Source organism: Lactuca saligna, chromosome 4 (assembly GCF_052625555.1).
Source record: "Lactuca saligna cultivar CGN05327 chromosome 4, ASM5262555v1, whole genome shotgun sequence".
NCBI classification, from domain to species: domain Eukaryota; kingdom Viridiplantae; phylum Streptophyta; class Magnoliopsida; order Asterales; family Asteraceae; genus Lactuca; species Lactuca saligna.
The window spans coordinates 290,128,962-290,152,879 of NC_136420.1; the positions used below are offsets into that span (position 1 = coordinate 290,128,962).

The 23,918-nt window shown below is 40.1% G+C and overlaps 1 protein-coding gene across 1 annotated transcript; it reads left to right on the forward strand.

Moving 5' to 3' along the window:
• The first annotated feature begins 19,700 nt into the window (after positions 1–19,700).
• LOC145043784 (U-box domain-containing protein 17-like) lies at positions 19,701–21,943 on the forward strand. Its single transcript, XM_078992535.1, has 2 exons — positions 19,701–20,079; positions 21,052–21,943. The coding sequence occupies exons 1-2, from the start codon at positions 19,781–19,783 to the stop codon at positions 21,911–21,913; spliced, it is 1,161 nt and encodes a 386-aa protein (XP_078848661.1). The 5' UTR covers positions 19,701–19,780; the 3' UTR covers positions 21,914–21,943.
• Positions 21,944–23,918: the final 1,975 nt, after the last annotated feature.

The window sequence follows — 23,918 nt, forward strand, 5'->3', positions numbered from 1 at the left end:
GTGTTTGTAACTCCATTAGAGGTGCAACACTTGGGGCACTAAGCTTTCTGAAGCCAATTACAAGGAGGAATAGATTGTTATTGCTACATAACAATCAAAGGTATTCTCTAAACTCTAATTTAGTTTAAAATATGTTAGATATGGGGTTTATACCTTTGGGTAATTCAATTGCATGTTCATTAGACAAACTAGATCCAAAGCACTAGGGTTTGCATGTACACCATAGGATTGATGTGGTGCTAAAAACCCATTAGTGGTATCAGAGCCTAGGGTTGTTTGTTGATGAATTTGATGCTTATTTGATTGAATATTAACTGAAAATCGAAAATTTTGAGTTTTTAGGGCTGGACTCGCCGAGTCCATGACTGAACTCGCCGAGTGAGCGTGTTTGCCAGCTGATCTTCGCGATTTTCTTGATGTTTTGGCTTGATTATTATCAAAAACATTTTTAATTGATAAAATTCGATTTTCATTGATTTTGGGTGAGTATCCTTACCAAAATAGAAGATAATTACCAATTAATCAAATATTTGTTGCCTTATAAGATAATGTTTAATTATTTAAGTTATTTGGTGAAATATCTTGCATATAATTGGACTAGTTCAAAATTAGATAACCACCAATTAATTGTTAATTGCCTTATTTAAATTGTTGATCTACAATGTTCCTGATAAAGTTTGAAAAAGTTTCAACTTACACCCTTAAGGTTTTATAGTTTTAAATTTGAACTTAATAGTTTTAGGTTTTGAAATTTAAATAGTTAAACCATAATGTTTTGAAAAGTTTCAAAACTTGCCCTCAAGTTTTGGAATTTAAAATTTGATTAAAAGTTTTGTTTTAAAATATTAAATTCTAAAACCCTAGTATTTTTGAAAAGTTCAAATTACATCCTTATGGTCTTATTAATTTAGTTAAATGTATACTTAAAAGAGAGCTAATAATTCCATAAAGTTTTCGTTTACATTTAGCTAAATTAAAAGTACAATTTATTAAATTAAACCACCTAGCATTTTAAAAGCATAAAATACACCCTTATACTATATGTAACATTAAAAGTCTAATATTATATATATGTGTATGAGTAAAAGGTCAGTCTTACCATTAGTAGGCCTCATTCACAAAGTTGGTCTATAAGGGGTGTTTAAGGAAATTACCTATAAAATGGCTATTGAATGGGTATCCACTCTTACCCACCGCACTCTTGACTAGTGGAAGGTCGTTAGCCGAACGGGTAGGATAGGATGAAACCTTCCATTATAAGTATAATGAAGTATAAAGTAACTAAATGCTTTTACTAATTCTAAAATCATAGTTACTTTAGGCAAAAATGTGAAATTGTATGCTAATCCATGGAATTACACTTCATACCCTTGTCAAACGTTAGTGGAGCGTGTGTGGTTAACCGGAACACTAATTTGGGATTGACATTGGTGGTGAAGGGTGGATCGATGTTTATCATAGATCAATGGAGCGTGTGTGGCTAACCAGCACATTGATTGGGTGATAGTAGCATTGGGTGCACCACATGATTCGCATGGTTATTCACACCTTGTTTGTGATCCTCGGCATCCTAGTCGTAAACCTGAAGGGCATAATCAAGATTTAAACATGCATTTGAAAAGTTCAATGAATCTCAAAAGATCTAGGAGTTTCAATTCATTTAAAACTTAAACTTCATTTTTCGTTTTTCATGGTGGAAATTGGCAAATCGTCATTTACCTACCTTCAAATATTCTGCAACTAGATTACGGAATCCCTCTTCTAGGTTGTAGAGTATTGTGTTGGATCCTAGCCTTAATGACTCATTTGGGTGTTTTATTAAGGACTCAATCAACTTGAATTGATTTTTCTCCCGTTTTGTAGATGTCTGGTTCTGACAATCATGGTCTTCCTGAATCCTTTGAAGATGATATTCCACGATATGATCAAGGAACAAGAGATCATGCTTCACTTCCTCCACATCCTCCAATTGTTCTCCATAACCTACAAGTTCAAAGGATTGAAAAGTTCAAGCTCACTCAATCCCTATTGGCAAGTAAGCACGAAGATGGAAAGTATGGGTGTGCACGTGTATTAGAGATGAGGTCACACATTGACAGGTTGGGTATGTTGGTGTTGTTATCTCCAAGGAGTTGGTTGTAAACTGGGTTCTTAAGTCACTTCCTGAATCATATAGTGAGTTCGTTAGAGAGTACTATATAATGGAGCATAACGTGACCCTCTTCGATCTCACCTATTTGCTTATTGTTGTTGAATCAGCAATGATTTGGCATACTAGAAAAGCAAAGCTGATTGATAGATCTGCCTTCCAAACCTCCATGGAAATAGGCAATGGCGATGAAAGGCATGTCATGGTCAAAAGGTTTGACCATAAGAGAAAGGAAAGGTTTGAAGTAATGTTGTGTGCTGTTCCAAAAGGATCAATTTGCTTTTATTGCCAAGAAAAGGGGCACTAGAGATGAAGCTACCCTATTCACCTGAGAGATCTAAGAGATTGGAGAGTCAAGACGTATGGCTCTACTTCAGGTAAAATCCATTAACTAACGCTATAAGTTCCTATTTTGATTCTTGATACATGATGTGATAAGATTATATTTTGATGTTTTGAAGGATCAAAGAAAAGAAAGGAAGCTTAAGGAAGAAGCATGTTGAATCTGATCATGAAGAAATGGATGTCAATCGCATGGATTCGATGATCGGATTTTGAGCTGCTACTTTAGAGTTAGGGTAGATTCCTAAGAAATATGTAATAACATAGTTTTTCAGTTGAATTGTATTGTAAGGACAAATTTTTTCCGCAATAAAATAAAATTTGATTTTGTCTTATTTATTTATCTTTGCAATGGCATGTATGAAAAATTGATGTTTGAATGTTTCTACTATTAGCAATAACGGATTTGATTCTTAATTATGTTATTTGTGGAAATGTCGAGAATTTACCAAATAGGGAGAGTTTCTCATCGCCCAAGGTTCAATTGGACAGAAACTTGGAATCATGCAACCTCCATTGTGTGATGAATAAAAAACTTTCATATTTGGAAATTAGACTAACTCCTTGACAAAGAGTCAAATGAAGGACTAAGGATCAGGTACACTTGGTTGTGCGCTGGTCAAGTCTACCACAAAGAGAGATAAAATATTCATCATTATTTACTAAAGCTTAGTAAATATGATTATACTTATAAGATTAAGTATAATTCTGAGTTGATTGAAAAGATTTCAATAAATGGCAGAACGAATAAGAAGAATCAAGAAGGCAGAAAGATAAAAGTTTCTCCATTCTAAGAAGAAGGGAGAGTGCCTTTTATTGTGTTTTATGATAAATCTTAATGATTAAGAAACATTCCTCAATTGATCCTTTAAGTGGGTCTTAGTGTATTTGTATGTCTAAGAAGAGGAATCGAGAATTGTCGAACTGACGAAATTAAGAAGTCAATCATACTTCACTCCAATATCGAGTCTTAGAGTCATACTCCAAGATTGTGAATTGAGTGACATGTTTTTGATAGGTTTGTAACACTTATCAAATGTAGACTAAGAAAGTTTCTTATACATTTGAAATTGGTAAGTTGTGATGTCTTAGATAAGACAAAGACCAATTGGGACCAATTGTGTGTTAAACTTGATAAAAAGCTACACTAACTCTTGAATATTTGTTTGTCAAGAAATGTTTCTTAACAATAGAATCTTATATGTCAAGGAGTCAGTGGGAGTCTTAATGGTCCTGAAAAGGTTCAAGAACAAATCAAGAATAAACCTAGTTGATCATCACTAGCACGCAACTTGAGGTTTATAACCTATCATGTTCACATAATATTTGTTTTTGTGTCATTCCAGTTGAGTTAATTATGCATGAGTTCTAAATTAATTGCATAAAGGCAAGATACCCTGATCAATGGAAAGTACATTGATAGGTAAGGGTGAGCTGCTTAACAACATGGGAAGCAATGGTGGGCCATCATGCTGCAATGAGGCAAGAAATTAAGATTGAACAAGTTCAGTCCATATGAGTTAGATTTGTCACAAACATTGTCTTATGATTGTTGTTATGACAAATTTACATGGATAGGAACACATACGCTATAAAAATCTAAGTGTAATAAGATTTCTCTCCTTCATGAAAATGATTGTGAGGAAATGCTTTCACTAAGAGAAATTTTAAGAAGATAGCAATTGTGAAAATTGTATTCTCAAATTCGATTATGATTACGATATCCCTCTTCATAGTTTGAATTGTGAGATTTGGCAATTAGTTTGAACATTTTGAGACTTAGTAACATAAGTTCTAGAATTCTTTAGATGCACATATAAGCTATCTAAGGAAACGTGTATGAGTTTAAGAAGATTAGATAAAGGATTAGCAAAGCATCAGGTATTAGAAATATGAACTTAAGGAATTCAATAAGCATTGTTTTTTGGAAGTTCAGTTGTTTTCTGAATACATGTCAAAGCTAGTAGGAGCATAAGTGTTATGCTGGTAAGAAAATAATCATCATGTTAGTGGGAGCATGATTATTATGATAAATATTGCGAGTTAGCAACATTAATTATAGCAAAACAAAGATTCACTTTGCAAAGTTGTAGAGGTTGAAAGTTGTTTTGTTATAATTAAGGAAGAGAATATTATACTTCATTTCAAAAATCTAATGCTTAGATCGAGAAATGTTAATAAATTTCGTCAGAATCCCTCTTCATAGTTCGAATTGTGAGAACATGGCACATAAAATATTATGGGAAAAGACTGATAAAGTATCATGTCTTTATGTGAAACATTATGCATCGTGTCCAATATGCTTTGGGTGAATGATCGATTGCATATGTTGTAATATTTGACCATTCTTAAATTTTCCAAATGCCTAGTGCAATTAGAGGGAAAAGGGACTAGAATCGGTTTTGACTAAAATAATTAAACAATTATCAAAGGACAATCCAAAGTTCATTGAGGATTGGTCGCTTATGAGTAGTTGGAAGTATAGTACTGGATGGACCATATCAACAATATTATGAATAGATAAGATTCTATTTAGAATGAGTTGTCATATGACAAATATGGAAATGTTTTCGTAATTGGAGTTGGATATTAAGAATCTATGTCTAGATTAGAAACTTTTATGCAAGAAGGATGTTCAAAGGAATGTACTTTGAATGAGAGATTTCACGACTATGGAATTGTCTTGTAACAATTTCTAATAGAGAACCTTGTGATTTCATTGGCCGAGTCTTGGTGACTTTGTGCTGTGACTTTATGAAAGGATCGTTGCATAAAATGTTAGAATCTAAAATATTCCGATAGTGGCAAGAATTTGGTATTCTTACACTTGAAATAAGGATTAGGAATTGTGAAATGAGCATCATTGGAAAAGTTTTCAATTGATCTATTTCACAAACTATGGACCATAAGTAAACAAAGTGTGCATGCTTGGAGCATGGGACAGTTGTTAGTATAATTCAAGTGTCAAGTTGATTATATGAAACATTAAACAATGAATAAAGAGTAATCAATATGGTGATTAAATAAAAGGTGTTTTATTTATACTCAAAAGTTTGGGACCATATAGGATTAGGTATTATCGTTGTGTTTCACTTTGCATGTTTTGACTTCCAGAATAACAAGGTTATTCAAACCTCCACAGTCGATCATACATTAGAAGTAGGTATGAAGCAAGACTATCATGAATCCGTCTGTAGATTGTCTAAAGTGTTTAGACATAGCAAAAGTTTGTTGCAGAGTTCATGAGTGCTTTAATAAGATTAGAGTATTGGATTAAACCCACGCTCACTTGAATCGCTTCACGGATTTATCACGAGTGATTGTGAGACGATAATATTGTAAATTCTTGAAACCGAGATGTGTGAGTTGTAATTACGATTCGGTTGCACATTAATAATATGTAAATGCACCAATAACTTGGTGTTATAAAACATATTGTTGTGTGTGATTTGATGAGTAAGAGCAAGCGAGCATTTAAGTCAAAGTTTAACCATTCCTTTTACCCAAAGTAGGAAAAAAGCGATATCTGTGGGCCCCTCGATGATTTAGTGATGACACCCTAAGCGCTTGGCCAAGCCAGGACTAAGTTCATGTGTTCAATGGTAGTCTGTTGTTAGTCGTCATAAATCGGATGTCGGGAAACAATACATAGACAGAGAGAATGATTTAAATCCATGTCTTGTGTCTATACGATATCTTGAAGAACGGATGAATATATGATCCCTTATCTAAAGGACACGCGTATTTGATAAGATCAGAGTTGACAACAGATTTTGAAAGCTACGATTGCTGATCAGGTTCTGAAGTTATGCATAATAGTTATTAGACTTATCCAAGTGGGAGATTGTTGGATTAGTGTCTAATTCCATAACTATTTTGGTATGTACTTGACCCGATTATAAGCATGGTCCTTTTGGGTTGCCTTCACCATAGCAACTTGTAGGAAGAATTAAGGAGAGAGAGAGAGAGAGAGAGAGAGGATTAATTATGATTTATTAATATATTATATGAATAATATATTAAAGGGGAAATCATATTGTTTAATTAGTATTAGTCAAAAATTAATTGATAATTAATTTTGTGGCTAAAAGAGATTAATTAAATAAAGGGGACTGATGTTGCAATTATAAGATAGTTGCAAGAATGGGCTAATGGATTTAATAGAGTGGAGTGGACGAAATTTATGAGGAAGCCCATAAGATTTCGTCCATGTCTCTAAGGAAAGGAGTCAATGGGCTGCTTAGAGCCTAAGCAGTTAGATTAGGGTTTCCTCAGTTCAAAACCCTAATAGCCTCACATATTTAAGAACCCTTAGGGCACCAAAAACAGGGCTAATTGATTCCTTAGGGTTTCTAGACATTTTTGGGTGCCTCTTCTCTTCTCCTCCTTCATCCTTATTGCTAGTGGTGTTTGTGACTCCATTAGAGGTGTAGCACTTGGGGCACTAAGCTTTCTAAAGCTAATTACGAGGAGGAATAAATTGTTATTGCTACATAACAATCAAAGGTACTCTCTAAACCCTAATTTAGTTTATAATATGTTAGATCTAGGGTTTATAGCTTTGGATAATTCAATTGCATGTTCATTAGACAAACTAGATCCAAAGCATTAAGGTTTGCATGTACACCATAGGATTGATGTGGTGCTCAAAACCCATTAGTTATGGCATGCGATTTCTGATGGGTGTGACGGGAAAGCAGGTGACCCACATATATGCACCTCATATGCAGAACCTACAACACCCTCTTTTAACCTCCATTTTTCCGAGATGGTTGTTCTTGAATCCATCTACCTATTGAAGGTCAAATTTGTAAGGATGTAAAGGTTGATCATGTGTTTTTAGGTTCACTCCAATATTGGTGCACCACCATTCAAGCTTCTCTGTGGGAGGAAGTGTCATAACCCGGTTTGTTGGGGAGAGGTTGGTCATAGAGTCATGGGAATGATTGAGGTAGTCCTTCATACGGCAAAGCTTATTCAACAAATTAGACAAAGATTACATCGAGTCAGAAGAAGAGTGATGCCAACGAGCGTTGATATGAGTTGGAGTTTTAGGTCAGTTATGTAATGACTCAAAAATTACAAAAAATTTGAACTTAAAAAAAACAACCCATATTCATAATTTTTTACAAAATCATTATTTCGAAATTATTTATCCATATTATAGTATCCCAAAATCATAAAACCATAAACAGAGGATGTGTACGGTCACTCCTTCGCCTTCCCGCAATCATTAGAATTACCTAAAACAATAAAATAAAAATAGTAAGTTAAAGCTTAGTGAGTTCCCCTATATCACCACCACACAAACAAATATAATCAACGAACAAGCATGTTGGGTCCAATAAGTCATCAGACTGGAATACCCACGGGCCCATAACCATTGGGCTGGATTGCCCCATCCTGGCCCAATCAGTCATTAGACTAGAATGCCAATATACAACAGGTCCACCTAGAAATCAGTCTGGAATACCAATATACAACGGGCCCACTCAGCCATCGGAATGGAATACCTTCGAGTCCACTCAAACATTGGATTGTAATACCCCCAGTCTGTTGACTCATGCACAAACAAGTAAAGTCTCAACCCAACACAATATGTCGACATATAACAGTTAACAAACATAATCTACAGACAGATATTCATGCAATCAGAAATCACATGTAGTTCTACAGATCTACCGATCTACGCATACTAGCGACTAGCATATAATGATACAAATCTATCCTATACGCAACATATCAACGTATAGCAAGATATCAATCCAATGGGCTGGCCTTAGTGCCTTTGACCCATAAGTACAATGGGGAAAACTCACCTCACAGTCTGAACACTAGTTGATGAAGTCCCGACTCCGAATCTCTGCTTTAACTCTCACCTATTCATCCAAATGACCAGTTCTCAAACACCATTCAAAACACTTTGAACATTTAGACCATGTTCTCTATGTTGCCTTTTGTTCTCAAGATCTTCACCAAAGGGCTTCTATCATCTTTATTTCACGGATTTTAATCCACTTTGAACGTTTAGACCATGTCACCCGATAAAACTACATGGAAAGAGCAGGCATTAGTGTATACATATGATGTATAGTTAGACTCATTTTATGTAGCCTAATTTTTCTCGTATAACTTTTGTAACAGCCCGGATCCCCAGGTATCTTCATTTCATATATTTTTGACATTCTGTGAGGGGACTCGGCGAGTTGGAGGTCGAACTCGCCGAGTCGGGTCGCGGTTTTGGGCGGGGGTTCGTGTCCGGACTCGGCGAGTCCAAGGGATGGACTCGGCGAGTCCGTGCTGTTTAATGAAACCCTAATTTCCCGGTCCTAAGCCCTATTTAAAGGACCTTATGGCCCTCATTTGCGGCCACCTTGAACCCTAAGAGCCTCCATACGTCTGTAAGCCCTTGTGAGTGTGTTTGAAGGCCATTTGTTCATCATTTTGTGTGATATTGCAAGGAAAGGAGGGGGAGGAGCAAGCTTGAAGTGTTGGGGAGCTTAGATCTGTTGCTATTTCATCAAGGGAGTCTTCTTGAGGTAATTTTCAGAGCCAAACTTCGTGTTTTGTGTTGATGTGCCAAATCTAGGGTTTCTTCTTGCATTTCTTGGCTTGAATAAGAAGTATGAGAGGTCCCATGGAGATATGGAACCTAGATCTGGACTTTAGTAGGTCCAGGAGACCCCTTATGACAAGCTTTATGTCCATTCTTTTGAGTTAGAAGCTAAACTTGCCATATTAGAGGTTGTTTCTTCAAAATAAGCCTTGTATGCATTGCATGGCAACCAAGACTGAGACTTTACGTGACAAATAAGCTTGGGAAGGCCAGATCTATGTATGTGTGGAACGGATCTGACCGCAAAAGCCAGTTTTAGCTGGTGCATGGCATGGACTCGCCGAGTCTGAAGAACAGACTCGACGAGTCGCTTGAAGATTGTCTTTGAGACCATCCTGTGTGTAGTCCGGACCGAGTTGTGGGCGACTCAGTGAGTCGCAGAGAGTTGGAAAGGTTTTGACAGGTGGACCGAGTCAGGTTGGGACTCGCCGAGTTGACCTTCGACTCGGCGAGTTGTGTCGCGGTGGCCCTGTGATTCAGGCCCAGGGGGAACTCGTCGAGTCGGGGGAGTACTCGACGAGTCAAAAGGGAATAACCCTGATAGTTGATTAAAATGCGTAGACTCGCCGAGTCACTAGTGTGCACTCGCCGAGTCCGGTCCAAATTGATTAAAGACGATTGACCAAGTCAACCTGTGTTGACTTGATAAGGATGGCCCACCTTTGTGGTACAAGTAATAATTATAGATTTATAATATCATAGGAGGATTGCAGCTCGAGGGTTCAAGCCCGAGTGATTTCAGGATTCACGATTAGCGACTTAGCGAGGCATTCGAGGTGAGTCTTCTCACTATACTATACCCGGAAGGGTTTTGACTGTGTGACCGGAAGGTCGAATATGATATGAAATATATGCCTTATGTGTGTTAAGTTATTTGTTATATGTTTCATGTATGATATGTTTGATCCGGGCCGGAAGGCAATATGATATGGGCCGGAAGGCGTGGTCATATGGACTGTAAGGGTTGACGTGGGTAGGACCGGAAGGTTTACCCAGTCGGGACGGAAGTCCCCTGAGACACATGGACCAGAAGGTCAAGGCCTGGAAAGGCGTATGTGCGTATGTTGTATTTTGGGAACTCACTAAGCTTTATGCTTACAGTTGTTGTATTATTTGTTTCAGGTACTAGTGAGGACCGTGGGAAGGCGCCAGCGTGACCGTACACACACTCGGGGAAACTATCTCGTTATCTTTTGTTATGTAATCGGTTGTAACTACCTTGTTACTTTGGAATCTAAACTTATTACTCATGTTTTGATGGTTGTAAAAATGAAAATTTTTGGTTGGAAATTTTATGACGTTACAAGTTGGTATCAGAGCCTTGGTTTAAGGGATTCGGGTACACCTTCGGGCGTAACTGAACTCAAACCGGGGATTTGAAATATATATATATATATATATATATATATATATATATATATATATATATATATATATATATATATATATATATAATAAAAAAATAAGTAATAAATTTTTGATAAGTGAGACGACCAAAGAAGAAAAAGTGTGTACGGTCAGCCAGCGCCCGAACGGTAAAAATCCCTAAGATACTCTTATTATATGTGTTACGATATATGATATGATATGATACGCATGCTAGTAGACTAGGTATACATATTAGGACTAGAGTGGCCTGATTTTTTGATGCCTTAGTCTAGGGAAACCTGATTCTATGAGGTGCTCGAGAGCGAGTGGGTAACTAGAGTATGACAAGAATAGAGTACTCAGGATTCGGGGTTTGGGGAGGAGGACTTGGGGTGAACACCGACGCGGTGTAATTGGTAGTATTGGGCCCGTACTACCAAGGACACCGGGTCAGTGGGCAGCCCAAGTAAGAATCCCCGAGTATCGGAGACTAAGTAGGACTACGTTATCGAGTGCGATTCTGCCCGATAGAGTCTCTGATATTTTATGTTGTATTTCAGAGACATCATGGTTGGACCACGACACAGACCTGGTACGAGTGGAGTGACTGATGAGGAGCTTCGTCAGATGATTCATGAGGAGGTAGCTACAGCGATCCGGGCCGAGATTCCGGAGATGTTTGGGTCTATTAAGACCACGCTGATGGAGACATTTGATGAGCGGTACGCCACGTTGACTGAGGCTGCCACCGCTGCAGCTACCGCAACTGTGGCTGCTGCCAGACCACAGGGGGGTGACTCGTTGCTGTTCCGGGAGTTCAGCAACACGAAACCACCAGAGTTTGACGGGACGCAGGATCTGATTGCTGCGATGAGGTGGATTGCTGATATCGAGGGATGCTTCTATACTTGTTCATGTCCGGAGCATCTGAGGGTGTGATTCGCCTTGAACCAGCTCCGCCTGGGAGCAAAGGATTGGTGGAAGTTCGTGACGGCGAACTTCACTCTTGCGGAGGTTTCAGCCGTGACTTGGGAGAGATTTATTGCTATGTTCAGAGACGAGTATGTTCCCCCGGAGGAGAGGGAACGGTTGGTTCAGGAGTTCTTGACCCTCAAGCAGGGTAATGATTCGGTTACAGTGATCACGCGGAAGTTTCATGAGAGGGCGATGTTCTGCCCCGAGCAGGTGTCCACGGAGCAGGCTCGGATGAGCCGGTATTTGGGAGTGCTGAGGAGAGACATCCGGGAGTTCGTATCGAACTCGTCATATCAGACTTTTGCTGAGCTTCAGGCGAATGCCAGGAAGCGTGAGATCGAGTTGGAGACCCAGGCCAGGGAGGAGGTCGAGTCTCAGCGGGTGGATCGGCGGCCGGCTCAGTCGCAGTCGGCAGCCAAGCGGACCAAGTCCGCTGATTTGAGGTACGGAGGACAGAAGAGCCGCACTTGTGGGAAGTGCGGCAACGGTCACGAGGGGGCATGTCGATCGGGTGTTTGCTACAAGTGTGGCAAGGAGGGGCACATTGCGAGGGATTGCCCCAAGGGATTTATGGTTTGCTTCCATTGCAACCAGACTGGCCATCGGAAGGCCGAGTGCCCCCAGCTTCGCCAGGGATCTTCGCCTGCTGCCAGGGTTCCTGAGGTTCGGCCAGTGAAGACCGAGGCTCCGAAGGCTCGTGGGAGAGCTTTCCAGTTGACTGCGGAGGAGGTCCGCGCGGCGCCTGATGTAGTGGCCGGTATGTATTCTTTCATGTATTTACATTTATGCTGAGATATTATACTTATATTACTATCTGCGTAGGTACTTTTCTTGTGAATCACGTGCCTGCTTTGGTATTATTCGACTCGGGTGCGAGTCGGTCCTTTGTTTCGTTGGCTTTCAGCCAGCACATCGATATCGATCAGGAGACGATGAGTCGTCCCCTGCGAGTTGCTATAGCGAATGAGAGAGTGGTATACGCCACCGAGGTGATTCGAGGATGTGTGCTCGAGATTTTTGGGGTCGAGTTTCCTATAGACTTGGTCCCTATAGCTATGGGTAGGGATGTCAACGGGACCAAACGGGAGCGGGAATAGCTGCCCCCGCTCCCACCCCCGAAATCAATTGTTGCCCCCGCTCCCGGTCCCGCCCCTGGCTCCCCCGTTTACATAGCCCCCGGTCCCGCTCCAAGTTACCTCCATCACCCCCGGTCCCGCCCCCGTTCCCCCGGTTCCCCCGCTTAAAATTCGTTTTTTTTTTGCTAAACGACTATTTTGTGCTAGGCTAAAAAACTTGTTTTTAATAACTTTAAAAGTTTAAAACATAATCTTTTAGAAACTAAACAATTAAAAATTCAACATTACGAATTCAATATTATAAAACGACAATTCCATCAATCTTAAAAATATAAAATATGACAAATCCAATATTACAAATATAAAATACTTACATATCCAAAAATATATGATCAATTCACTACCTCTTCAATATCTATTAATTGAAAACCGGAAAGTGAAACCTAACCTACACTTAAAATTAGAAAATCTATTTTGTATATGTATTTTATATTAAATATATATTTTTTACATAAATGTACAACCGGGGCCCCGCGGGAGTACGGGACGGGAATACCAACTCCCGCTCCCGGTCCCGAAAATAAGCGGGGTTTAATTTTGCCCCCGCTCCCGCTCCCGCTCCCGGTTTTTTTAAAAATTTAGTCCCATACGGGATCGGGGTCCCACGGAAGCGGGGTTCCACGGGGGTTTTTGACATCCCTAGCTATGGGGGATGTTTCCATTATCGTGGGCATGGATTGGTTGAGCAAGTTTGGAGCAGTCATTGACTGCGAGAGACAACTGGTGATGATTCGAGACCCTAGTGGAGGAGTGCTCACGGTTTATGGCGAGGGGACCCGGTGTGGGTCGGCGTTTTGTTCGGCGGCCAGGGCAAGGCAGAGTTTGCAACAGGGCTGTGATGGATTCATAACCTATGTGATGGATACTCGTGTGACCGCGGAGAGGCCCAATTCGATTGATGACGTTCCGGTTGTATGCGAGTTTTCGGATGTGTTCCCCGAGGAGTTACCAGGTGTGCCTCCGGAGAGGCAAGTGGAGTTTCGTATCAATTTGGTTCTGGGAGCGGCGCCCATCGCCAAGGCGCCTTACCGTCTCGCTCCACCGGAAATGCAGGAATTATCCTCGCAGCTTCAGGAGCTGTTGGGAAAGGGATTCATTCGACCGAGTAGTTCACCTTGGGGAGCACCGATTTTGTTCGTCAAGAAGAAGGATGGTTCACATCGAATGTGTATCGATTATCGGGAGTTGAACAAGTTGACGGTTAAGAACCGATACCCGTTACCTAGGATCGACGATCTGTTCGATCAGTTGCAGGGGGCATCTTGGTTTTCCAAGATTGACTTGAGGTCGGGATATCATCAGATGAGGGTTCGCGAGGAGGATATCCAAAAGACTGCTTTCAGGACTCGTTATGGACATTATGAGTTTGTGGTGATGCCTTTTGGGCTCACCAATTCCCCGGCCGCATTCATGGATCTCCTGAACCGGGTGTGCCGACCGATGCTGGATCGATCGGTGATCGTATTCATCGATGATATTTTGGTGTATTCGAGGACTAGGGACCAGCATGAGGAACATTTGCGGGAGATTCTTCGGGTTTTGAGATCGGAGAGACTGTATGCCAAGTTCTCCAAGTGTGATTTCTGGTTACGAGAGGTCCAGTTCCTCGGGCATCTTGTGAACCAGAAGGGGATATTGGTCGACCCTGCCAAGATTGAGGCGGTGTTGAGGTGGGAGGTGCCGAGATCGCCCACCGAGATCAGGAGTTTTCTGGGTTTGGCTGGATATTACCGCAGATTTATCAAGGATTTCTCCAAGATCGTTGTGCCACTTACTAGGATGACCCGGAAGGGTGTTACGTTTTCATGGGGACCGGAGCAGCAGTCTTCATTTGAGACGCTTCGTCAGAAATTGTGCGAGGCTCCAGTGCTTGCACTCCCGGAAGGGATGGAGGATTTTGTGGTATACTGTGATGCCTTTATATCGGGTTTGGGGGCAGTACTTATGCAGAGGGGTCATGTGATAGCATACGCTTCGAGGCAGTTGAAGCCTCATGAGTCGAGATATCCCACGCACGACCTGGAATTGGGGGCGGTGGTGTTTGCCCTCAAGATCTGGCGACACTATTTGTACGGGGTTCGGTGTACGATTTACACGGTCCATAAGAGCTTGAAATACTTGATGGATCAGCCAAATCTGAATATGCGACAGAGGAGGTGGTTGGATGTGGTGAAGGATTACGATTGTGAGATCCTGTACCACCCGGGCAAGGCTAATGTGGTAGCCGACGCATTGAGCCGTAGGGCGGATAGCGCCCCGATCTGAGATATTTGTATGAGGTTGACGGTTTTGACCCCGATTCTGGATATTATTCGAGGGGCTCAGATGGAGGCTGCGAAGCCGGAACACCAGAAGAAGGAACGGGTTGTAGGTCAGGTATCAGGATTTGTTACGGATGGTCGAGGGCTTATGACTTTTCAGGGACGGATTTGGGTGCCGTTTGTGGGAGGTGCGCGCACTATTTTGATGGAGGAAGCACAGCGATCGAAATTCTCGATTCATCCTGGTGCTACGAAAATGTATTTGGATCTCAAGAAGGAGTACTGGTGGCCATGTATGAAAAGGGATGTCGCTTGGTTCGTCGAGAGGTGCTTGACTTGTCGGCAGGTCAAGGCCGAACACCAGCGACCGCACGGTAAGCTGCAACCGCTAGAGATTCCTGAATGGAAGTGGGAACAAATCTCTATGGATTTCATCACCAAGTTACCGCGAACGGCGAGAGGAGTCGATGCGATTTGGGTGATCGTGGATCGGCTGACAAAGAGCGCTCATTTTCTAGCCATTAGCGAGAGCTCTTCTGCGGAGAAGTTGGTTGAGTTATATGTGAGGGAAGTAGTATCTCGGCACGGGGTGCCGATCTCGATTATTTCAGACCGCGACGTGCGTTTCACTTCCAGGTTCTGGAAGAAATTCCATGAAGAGTTGGGTACTAGGTTACATTTCAGTACGGCATATCATCCTCAGACAGACGGTCAGAGTGAGCGGACAATTCGGACACTCGAGGACATGCTTCGGGCATGTGTGTTGGACTTCGGAGGGAGCTGGGACACCTATCTACCTTTAGCAGAGTTCTCGTATAACAACAGCCATCATTCGAGCATTGGTATGCCGCCCTTTGAGCTGTTGTATGGGCGGAGGTGCCGCACCCCCATCTGTTGGGGTGAGGTGGGACAGCAGGTTATGGGTAGCACGGAGATCGTGCTTCAGACGACCGAGCAAATTCAGATGGTCAGGCAAAGGTTGTTGACCGCTCAGAGCCGACAGAAGAGTTATGCAGACAGGCGACGGTCCGAGCTTGAGTTCCAAGTTGGTGATCTTGTACTCCTGAAGGTCTCTCCTTGGAAAGGAGTGATTCGGTTCAGGAAGAGGGGCAAGTTGGGGCCCCGATATATTGGTCCTTTCCGTGTGATCGCAAGGGTGGGCCGGGTAGCCTACCGTTTAGACTTGCCACCAGAGTTGGGACAGATTCACGATACTTTCCATGTGTCGCAACTGAGGAAATGTATAGTCGACGAATCAACGGTGGTTCCGTTAGGGGATATTCAGGTGGATGCAAGCCTGAATTATGCTGAAAGACCTGTAGCCATCAAAGATCGGAAGATCAAGGTTTTGAGAAACAAGGAGGTACCCCTGGTATTGGTTCAGTGGCAACATCGGAAGGGATCAGAGATGACTTGGGAGCCGGAACGAGAGATGCGGGAGCAGCATCCGGAGCTTTTTGCCTAGCGGGACTTCGAGGGCAAAGTCTTATTCTAGTGGGGGAGAATTGTAACAGCCCGGATCCCCAGGTATCTTCATTTCATATATTTTTGACATTCTGTGAGGGGACTCGGCGAGTTGGAGGTCGAACTCGCTGACTCGGGTCGCGGTTTTGGGCGGGGGTTCGCGTCCGGACTCGGCGAGTCCAAGGGATGGACTCGGCGAGTCCGCGCTGTTTAATGAAACCCTAATTTTTCCGGTCCTAAGCCCTATTTAAAGGACCTTATGGCCCTCATTTGCGGCCACCTTGAACCCTAAGAGCCTCCATACGTCTGTAAGCCCTTGTGAGTGTGTTTGAAGGCCATTTGTTCATCATTTTGTGTGATATTGCAAGGAAAGGAGGGGGAGGAGCAAGCTTGAAGTGTTGGGGAGCTTAGATCTGTTGCTATTTCATCAAGGGAGTCTTCTTGAGGTAATTTTCAGAGCCAAACTTCGTGTTTTGTGTTGATGTGCCAAATCTAGGGGTTCTTCTTGCATTTCTTGGCTTGAATAAGAAGTATGAGAGGTCCCATGGAGATATGGAACCTGGATCTGGACTTTAGCAGGTCCAGGAGACCCCTTATGACAAGCTTTATGTCCATTCTTTTGAGTTAGAAGCTAAACTTGCCATATTAGAGGTCGTTTCTTCAAAAAAAGCCTTGTATGCATTGCATGGCAACCAAGACTGAGACTTTACGTGACAAATAAGCTTGGGAAGGCCAGATCTATGTATGTATGGAACAGATCTGACCGTAAAAGCCAGTTTTAGCTGGTGCATGGCATGGACTCGCCGAGTCTGAAGAACAGACTCGACGAGTCGCTTGAAGATTGTCTTTGAGACCATCCTGTGTGTAGTCCGGACCGAGTTGTTGGCGACTCAGTGAGTCACAGAGAGTTGGAAAGGTTTTAACAGGTGGACCGAGTCAGGTTGGGACTCTCCGAGTTGACCTTCGACTCAGCGAGTTGAGTCGCGGTGGCCCTGTGATTCAGGCCCAGGGGGAACTCGTCGAGTCGGGGGAGTACTCGACGAGTCAAAAGGGAATAACCCTGATAGTTGATTAAAATGCGTAGACTCGCCGAGTCACTAGTGTGCACTCGCCGAGTCCGGTCCAAATTGATTAAAGACGATTGACCAAGTCAACCTGTGTTGACTTGATAAGGATGGCCCACCTTTGTGGTACAAGTAATAATTATAGATTTATAATATCATAGGAGGATTGCAGCTCGAGGGTTCGAGCCCGAGTGATTTCAGGATTCACGATTAGCGACTTAGCGAGGCATTCGAGGTGAGTCTTCTCACTATACTGTACCCGGAAGGGTTTTGACTGTGTGACCGGAAGGTCGAATATGATATGAAATATATGCCTTATGTGTGTTAAGTTATTTGTTATATGTTTCATGTATGATATGTTTGATCCGGGCCGGAAGGCAATATGATATGGGCCGGAAGGCGTGGTCATATGGACTGTAAGGGTTGACGTGGGTAGGACCGGAAGGTTTACCCAGTCGGGACGGAAGTCCCCTGAGACACATGGACCGGAAGGTCAAGGCCTAGAAAGGCGTATGTGCGTATGTTGTATTTTGGGAACTCACTAAGCTTTATGCTTACAGTTGTTGTATTATGTGTTTCATGTACTAGTGAGGACCGTGGGAAGGCGCCAGTGTGACCGTACACACACTCGGGGAAACTATCTCGTTATCTTTTGTTATGTAATCGGTTGTGACTACCTTGTTACTTTGGAATCTAAACTTATTACTCATGTTTTGATGGTTGTAAAAATGAAAATTTTTGGTTGAAAATTTTATGACGTTACAACTTTCTATTTATTCATGTTTAATAAAAACATATTAATTATGTGAAAATACAATCTTTTAACCAAACGTTATAAATTTATTTTATATATGGTCTATTTTTTTAGTTTTATACTTTTTTGTTCAGATTGAGTATTTGATATTAGGTGTGTCTTGTACATTCCTATTATGTCAAGATCCATAACTAGAAATATTAAATTAAAAAAAGATGTTATTAAGGGTAAATTACATTAATGGTTCCTATAGTTTGGATTTATTTGCATGTTTGCTCCATAACAATTTTTTTTAACTTTGACCGTCCCTAATGTATGTTTTTGTTGTGCGTTTGGTCCCCGCAGTTTTTAAAAAATTGTATTTCCCTTTTATATATATATTTTAATTAATTTAATGCTTTTTAATTATTTATATATATTAAACAGGTGAGTCCACCCACACCCTTTATCACTTTCTCCCTAATGTCCATTTATTCTCTCTCCCTCTCCACATTCTGAAAGGAATAGTTTCCTTTTCCTTTCTCTTTCTCCTTCCCCGGTGACCCTCTTCCACCCATAACCCGCAGCTCGCCGCCACCCAGAGAATCCTTATCACTTTTTTAATGTTTCCCTCTCCCAGATAGTGCTCACGCTTCAACTTCTTCACCTATAATTTCCATCATCACCTCCTACTTGTTCCTTTTATCATTCCAGATTTCGGTAACCATAATATTTCACTTCTAGTAACCACTTATGTGCTTCCTCCTCTTGTTAACTACATCTATCAGGGTCAAGGTATATGTTGACCATAATATTTCACAAGCCCTAAAGCCACCACAATTGTTGGATTGGATCACATAGGTGAGGATCTCATGATGTTGTATCAATGGTCCCATTTTAGGAGTTATGACCTGTGATTTCCAATGGGTGTGACGAGAAAGCAGGTGACCTACAGATATGCACCTCATATGAGGAACCTACAACAACCTCTTTTAACCTCCATTTTTTCCAAGATGGTTATACTTGAATCCATTTGCTTGTTAAAGGTCAAATTTGTAAGGATGTGAAGGTCGATCATGTGTTTTTAGGTTAGCATGTACTGACGGAGTTTGGAATAGAGGATGAAGAGTAATGATGTCAGACATATGATGGGATGGTGGATGCTGATGGCCACAGAGGTGGACTTTTAAGGAAGAAAGATTATATATCGATGGTCCCATTAATATTGAGTTTGATATGTGTAAGAGGAAAATGGGAAAAGGTAATAAGAATGTGGGACCTGCATATTTTATTATCAAATTTTCTAATAATAATAACATTAATAAAAAAAAATGATATATAAAAATAGAAAGTGCAATACAATCTTTTTAAAATTGGCAGGGACCAAACGCGCAACAAAATCATAGTAGAAGTTAAAAAATGGTATGGACCGAATCGACAAATTAACCCAAACTATAAGGACCATTTGTGTAATTTTCTATTTTATTAATTTTTATTCGAAATAAATAAATAAATAAATAAATAAATAAAAACTTTCGCTTAACGCCACGGCAGCACTTGTCACGTTACCTCTCCACCTTACATTCTCTCTCCCCTCCGTTTTAAACACAATAAACCCCTCCACCACTTCACTCGTATTCTCTCCCCTCCTCGTCGTCGGTGGTATTTCCACATGGATTCCCATCTCACCACCACCACCTCCGTCTCCCCCGCCGTCGTCACCGCAGATCATACACCGACAACCGCTTCCATCACTCACACCCTCACTCTCATCCACGACAACAACCATGATCCTTTTACCAAAATCCAAGCCGCTAAAGAGATCCGTCGCCTCACCAAAACCTCCCAGAGCTGCCGTCGTCAGTTTTCCGACGCCATCGTTCCCCTCGTCTCCATGCTCCGGTCTCCTTCCCTTGAAGCCAAGGCCGCCGCCCTCCTCGCTCTCCTTAATCTCGCCGTACAGGACGAAACGTAAGTATTTTTTTAACTCAGATTTTGTTGATCAAGTTTTGGAATTCAGATTGTGGTTTGTGTAACTGTGTCACTTTCTATGCCTTCTCTTTTTTCCTCGGATTCATCAATTTAGCAAAAAGGGGAAGACAATAATATTAAAGTATGTGTTTATGTATCTGCTTTTTGATCACAATCAATCTTCCGATTGGTTACATGTAAAAAGGCAATTAGATCCAATCGAAGCCTAATCTGGAGAATGATAAGGTTAACTTTTTTTTTTTCTGCAAATCATGACTTATTGACGTAATCTATCAACGATTTACAAAGCAATTTTGTTTGATTGATCTTCAAAGTAATCTATTTGTTTGATTGATTCAGTTTGAAGTTAACTGTGGTGGTTGAAATTCGTGCCCTACTTTTGTTCCTAGGATTCATTAATGGCACTGATGAAAACACAATTCAATCTATTTTCTGAACTTAGATCCTAAAATGATACAATCTGTTGACTAAACAAAGATATCGAAGAATTTTTTTTCTGTATTTTCTGCCAAAAATAGCTAACAAACAAGAAATTTGGGAAACTATATTACTTATTCATATGTTTCAAGAAGTGGGAAGAATTTAAATTGAAACTTCTTGTTCTTGACCTTTTTCATGGTGTTTGATGATTCTTGTGTTAAAGAGACCAAAAAAGATTCGAAAGTGAGTACACTAAACTACCAAATTTGTACACATAAAAAATCTTTGAAAATACTATGCGTTTTCTTGATATTTGCTTAAATGGAATTGTCTTTTCAATTTAACCCCATGTGCATATCTGTTTTACTGTGGATAATGTTATAGAATCTGATTCTTTTATATGATTTATCGATATAACGTTTTATGCTTTTACCCATTTCTTACTCTTTCTTTTATTTCCTTTTTACCTTTTACTTCCATCTTCTACATGAAGCTAAAAATAAAAATAAACATTATATCTTTTTGTTCTAGGAACAAGATTAGTATCGTGGACGCCGGCGCATTAGAACAAATTGTGAGTTTGTTTGAATTAAAGAACACAAACATGCAAGAACACGCCACAGCATTATTAGCGACACTTTCAGCATCCGTCGCAAAAAGATCGACAATCGGAAAATCAGGGGCGATTCCATTTCTTGTAAAGATCATTGACAAAGGAACCCCACAAGCTAAATTCGACGCCGTTTTAGCACTTTCAAATCTCTCATCCGAATCCGACAATCTCAAAATCATCCTCGAATCGAATCCTATACCTAACCTAGTACAAATCCTTAAAACCTCAAAAAAATCCTCGAAAATCTCGGAAAAATGCACCGCTCTTCTAGAAGCTTTAGTCGGTTTCGAAGACGGAAGAGTTGCGCTAACTTCGGAAGACGGCGGAGTGTTAGCAGTCGTCGAGGTTCTCGAACGTGGGTCCCCACAAAACCGGGAACACGCAGTGGGGACACTTTTAACTATGTGTGAAACCGACAGGTGTAGATATCGTGAGCCGATTCTGAAAGAAGGTGTCATTCCGGGGCTCTTGGAGCTTACTGTTCAGGGAACCTTAAACTCCCAGAAGAAAGCGCACACACTCCTTCGATTACTCCGAGAATCGCCGTACCCTAGATCGGAAATGGAACCTGACACGTTGGAAAACATCGTGTGCGACATTATTTCGCAGATCGAAGGAGAAGAGCAATCGGGAAATGCGAAACAAATGCTGGCGGATATGGTGCAAGTTAGCATGGAGCAGAGTTTGAGACATTTACAGCAACGGGCTTTGGTTTGTACGCCTTCGGATTTACCGATTGCTAGTAATTGTGGCTCCAAAGTTTCTTTAAAATACAACTGATTTTTATTTATATATATATTTTTTGGGTTTTTTTTTTTGTTTTTGTTTTTATTTTTATTTTCCATGAATATATCATGGAAATTGTGAGATTGGGGTGTCGATGATAGGGATGATTAAGAAGAAGCCAGTCCAGGCCTTTTGGGTTTGATGGGTATCATGTGACTGGTAATTGTTGATAAAGAAAAATGTAAAAAAAAAAAAAAAAAAAAATGTTTATTATTATTATTATTATTAATATAAAAAAGTGAATTTGTGCATTGAGATTTTTTTTGGAATTATCTAAGTTTTTTATGGTAGTTTTATGTTTTATGATATTTTATAATTCTTAAATTTGGACCGGTGTCGGCAATTAGATAGAACCGGTATGGTCGACACAACTAGACTAGGTAAGGCTGACCAAAGTCAACACCATGTAGTTATGGTGTGATATGGGTTAATATTTAACGAGTGTTTATAATTTAGTTTGTGACGTTTTTTGTTTTTTACCTGATTGAGATATATTTGATGTGGAGAATGTCATAGCGAATGATCCATGACATTATCTTCCAGATGTTTCTTTTTCGATCAACATGAGAAAAAGACTTTATATTAACACGTCTTTAATGTTTTATCTGTTTAAAAGAAATTTGATGTGGAAGTATGTGGCTTAATTACCAAGATTGGTGGATTATCATGACACGTTTGTATATTTATGTCTTATTCTACATAAAAAGATATCGAACAAGTGATCTCGCTTAAGAAAAAATTGTTGTGTCTAAGTCCAACCACGTAGTAAAAAATCAATAATTCTTTTCGGAAACGATTAGACATTAATAGTATTTATCTGACTCAAATCTTACTTGGATTGATCGTATTACAACATTCTGTTAAAGTTATTGAATTTAAAGGAAATTTGGTGAACTAGATGCAATTGTTAATGTGATAGATTTAATTATGTAAAAATTATATAATATTAATGATACTTTTGTTTGGTCTAGTTTCAATCTATTGTATTTGGCCTTCACTCGATGGTGGGCTCACAACACTTGTTTGGTTGATTGGTACGTTTTTAGAGGCATCCCTTCGTATTGTTTTTAGAGGCATCCCTACTCCTTCCTAATGTTTTTGGTAATATTGTATTGTTTTAACATTAAACTAATTTTTTTTGTTCAAGAAATAATAACGTACAACTTATAATAAGAATTATAATATAATAAATATGTTTGAAAATTCATTAAAAGACCATACCTGATCCCCCATCCCCACAAGTTGCACTGAGGGGATAATATCGGGTGTCGAATTTAATTCCTCATATTTGACTTTGACTTTGTTTTATTCATTCAATGGTTTATGCAAAGGTAGGCGCCCTAACACATCTAACAGTTTGTTGTAATGGAGTTGCCAAAAATAGAAAGTTATTTGTTAAGTAGTTTTATGATTTAAAAGAATAGGTTTAAATATTATAAAAATGATATCTATATAGTTATTAGAAAATAAATAAGTTTGACCTAACTGATACATCGTTTTTTTAAAGTAAGCTAGACATGTATTCATTATTTTCGTGGTAGGCTTGTAGCATACTCATATGTTGTTTGGTTACATTCGACAATTTTGTGGTCTTGTTCATTGTTCAATGAAGAGTTTAGGCAAAACGAATATTGGGTGGGATATATACCTCTTAAAAGCGACAAAAGTAGTAAATATAGTGTAAATTAGCGTTATGCAATGTAAATAATTATAATATGGTTATGAAATATTGAAATATGTGTGTAAATATAACTCTATTTTTTAAGCTATGATTAACACTAAAAATATTTTACGTATATTTTTAGGGCGGTAAATGAACCGAACGAACACGAACGGGGCTTGTTTATATTTGTTCATTTAAGTTAGCCGAACAAATGAACGAACACAAACGGATAAACGAACGGAATTTCTTGTTCATGTTCGTTCGTTTAACAAATTGCATTGTTCATGTTTGTTCGTTCATGTTCGTGATCATGCTAAATGAATATAAACAAATGAA

Excerpts from the sequence above, each read along its gene's own strand:
- LOC145043784 (XM_078992535.1), top strand. The coding sequence starts at position 19,781 with ATGGATTCCCATCTCACCACCACCACCTCCGTCTCCCCCGCCGTCGTC. Across the intron at positions 20,080-21,051 it reads CTCGCCGTACAGGACGAAAC|GAACAAGATTAGTATCGTGG; the intron begins GTAAGTATTTTT and ends TTTTTGTTCTAG.